The sequence below is a fragment of the Lipotes vexillifer genome, unplaced genomic scaffold, assembly GCF_000442215.2.
Source record: "Lipotes vexillifer unplaced genomic scaffold, Lipotes_vexillifer_v1.1 scaffold382, whole genome shotgun sequence".
In the NCBI taxonomy this organism is placed as follows: domain Eukaryota; kingdom Metazoa; phylum Chordata; class Mammalia; order Artiodactyla; family Lipotidae; genus Lipotes; species Lipotes vexillifer.
This window is the reverse complement of record NW_006780611.1, coordinates 9,617,358-9,620,093: the sequence shown is the minus strand read 5'-3', so window position 1 is coordinate 9,620,093 and position 2,736 is coordinate 9,617,358. Positions and strand designations below refer to the sequence as shown.

Below are 2,736 nucleotides of genomic sequence, written 5' to 3'. Positions count from 1 at the left end.
ACGCCCTGGCACCGGGCCCAGCCCCCAGACCCCGCGGCGAGGCAAAGCGGCAGCTGGGGCCGGCCGGCGCCCCCCTTCGCAACAGCTGGACGCGGCCCGGGGGGCTGCGGGAGCGGAGAGGAGGGGGCGTCGGGAGGAGCCTGTAGGCTGCCGGGCTGAGCCCCGCGTCCTCCCTCCCGGGTGCTGGCCGCAGGGGGTGGCCGCGGAAGGGCGGGGCCCCGGGGCGGGCTGCCGGCGGCCCTCGAGGAGCCCCGAGAACAAAAGGAGACGGCGACGGCTCCTCCGTGGTCAAAACAACCTGCGCTGGCGGCGGCCCAAGGCCCGCAGCGGCCTCGGAGCTCTTCACCTTAACCCCTTCGCCGCCGCCGCCTCCTTCCTAAGCCTCGTCGGAGGCCGAGAGGGGCCGGCCCTCCGCGGGAGCAGGCGAAGTGCGGGCTGCCGGCCGCGGCAGAGCAGGGGCGGGACGGGGCCCAGGCACGCGCCGCGCTCCCCGCTGCCCTCTTCTCCCCGGCACCTCGCGCCTCCTCCCTGCCCCGCCCCCTTTCCCACCTGGATTCCGGGTAGACTTGCCAACTCACTGCTACGTGAGGCTGGGAGGGGTGCGGGGGACTCAATACAATCTGATAGCTCCCGCAGACGTTTTTACACCCCAGCTCTGCTAGGCTCTTACAGGCGGCGCGCTCCGCACCCTGCGAGCGGGGGAGAGAGGTGCGTTCTCTCGCAGGGTGCGGGCGCAGGTATGGCGCGACCTCAGGCACACACCGCCCCGGGGGCTGGATTCCCTAAGACCCCCACTCCTCCCCTAATCCCAAGTGCCCAAAACCTGTCTCGGCACCCACTGCGCCCAAGACACAGGCTGCTCCTGCACCGCACTCTGGGGCCGGGCAAGACCTGCACGGGCCCCGAGGGCACCCAGCCCGACCGGGAGCTGGAGCCAGGGTGGGACGGACACCCCCGCCGAAGACTGGAGTGGCTGCCACCACCGGTGCGCGAGCTCGAGCTCGCGCCTCCCGTGCAAGCCGGGTCCGGGACAGGACCTAAGCTGTAGCCGAAGTGGGCTCGGGAGGACGCGCTGCCTGCTGCCTCGGCACCACCCCAGCCCTCTCCCTTGGGCTAGGGGGCTTATTCTCGGGTTCCTGAGGGGTGGGATACAGGACCACACACACCTTCCCCTGACGCCTAAAAGCTCGGAGATCTGAGATCGCCCCTGGGAAAGAAAGGCACCGCTGCCCCCTCCTCTTAGAGCCTGGCTCCTCCCGGACCTCGCGTCCCAGCCCTCGGAGGTCACCTAGCGCCCGGCGCCAGACCCAGGGGCTGCATGGGTCCAAAGTTCACTGCAGTGAAAGGAGGGGGCGATCAGGGGGTAAGGGTCGGGGGTAATGAATGAAGCGAAGCAGCCCCAGCCGCCGTCGCAACTCACCTCGGCGCTGACCAGACGCAGGTAGCAGCAGAGAGACAGGAAGAGCGCCCAGCAGCGATTCATGCCGACTCCGGGCCCGGCCCCGCGGGGCCCCGGACGCGTGGACCGAGCGCGCCGCCCCCGCGGCCAGGGTGGGGGGCGGGGGCTGGGGAGGGAGGTGGGCTCTGCTCGGGTCTGCGGCGATCAGGCGCTCAGGCCGCTGCAGCCGCCGCCGCGGCTCACCCGCATGGCCCCCGGGCGCCGCCGCCCCCAGCCCGGGCTCCGTCGTTGGGGGGTTGGGGAGGACCTGGGCGCCGGACCAGGGTCCGAGGCCGCTACCTGGGCGGATCCCGAGCCCGAGCGAGCATCCACGGCCGGGGGGCTGCGTCGCGAACCAGCCGAGGCGTCTAGCCGTGTGGGGGCGCCCAGGGGACTCCAACCTCGAAGAGGAAAAAGAACACGGCAGTCGATGGTTCGTCGTCGCTAGCCGGCTAAAGGCGTTTTCCTCTGCCCGCCGGCTTAGGTTTTTTGCAACATTTTCTGGAAAGGCCCCCGAAGTCGGAAAGCGCAGAGCTGGGCACCTCAAAGCCAAAGTCTCCCCCAAAAAACTTTTTCCAAAGTTGGCTTTGCAGCGGCGGCTCGAGTACCCGGGCAGGGAGAGGTGCAAACTCCCGCCCGGGCCGGGTGGGGGGGCCGGAGCGTGTGCGCCCTGGCGCGGGGCCCGGGCGGCGGGCACGGCTGCTCCGCGCGCGCGTCGTGCCCGCTGCGCGCTGGACCGGGCCCGGCAGACAGGTGGACGCGGCGCGAGTCGGTCGGTCCGTCTGCCCGCCCGCTCGCCGCTCTGGGCGTCCTCTACGGGCTGCGAGTTGGCGGCTGCTCCGGCTTCCTCTTTGCAACGAGGCTGGAGGGTGGGCTTTTTTCCCCCTTTTTGCGCGTGTGTGTCTGTGTGTGCGCGCAAAATATCCCTATCTCGGGAATGAAAGATGGGCGCTGGCGGCCAGAGGGGAGCCCTCAGGGAGGCAGCGGGGGAGGCTGCGGGCGCACGGGGAGGCAGGCGGGCTGCTCCCAGCGGCAGGAGGAGAAGTTGCCACCCTTTCAGCTGTTCCGGCCTTTATAAAGGAGAAGGGAGAGTGCGAGAGGTGGGTGGAGACAGCCTTTCCTCTTCTGGCCGGGAGTCGGTACCGGGAGGGGGGGGAAGGGGGGCGGGAGCTCCTGGAGGGCCTGAGGCGATGATGGGGTGCCTAGGGGTTGGCAAAAGCCCAGCAGCCCCTCCGCCTAGAAATCCGGTCCCTGGGAAGGTAGAACTAGGAGCAACCAAACGCTGGGCCTCTCAGCAC

The 2,736-nt window shown here is 70.3% G+C and overlaps 1 protein-coding gene across 3 annotated transcripts in view; it reads right to left on the bottom strand.

The window, feature by feature from the left end:
• PDGFB (platelet derived growth factor subunit B) overlaps positions 1-2,458 on the bottom strand; it is a 21,678-nt gene extending 19,220 nt beyond the window's left edge. Inside the window, exon 1 of one of the 3 annotated variants that reach the window (XM_007454004.1) lies at positions 1,421-2,458. In XM_007454004.1, the coding sequence (XP_007454066.1) occupies positions 1,421-1,483 (63 nt within the window). In that variant the 5' untranslated portion in view covers positions 1,484-2,458. The other 2 variants (XM_007454003.1, XM_007454005.1) reach the window with 2 other exon arrangements.
• Positions 2,459-2,736: the final 278 nt, after the last annotated feature.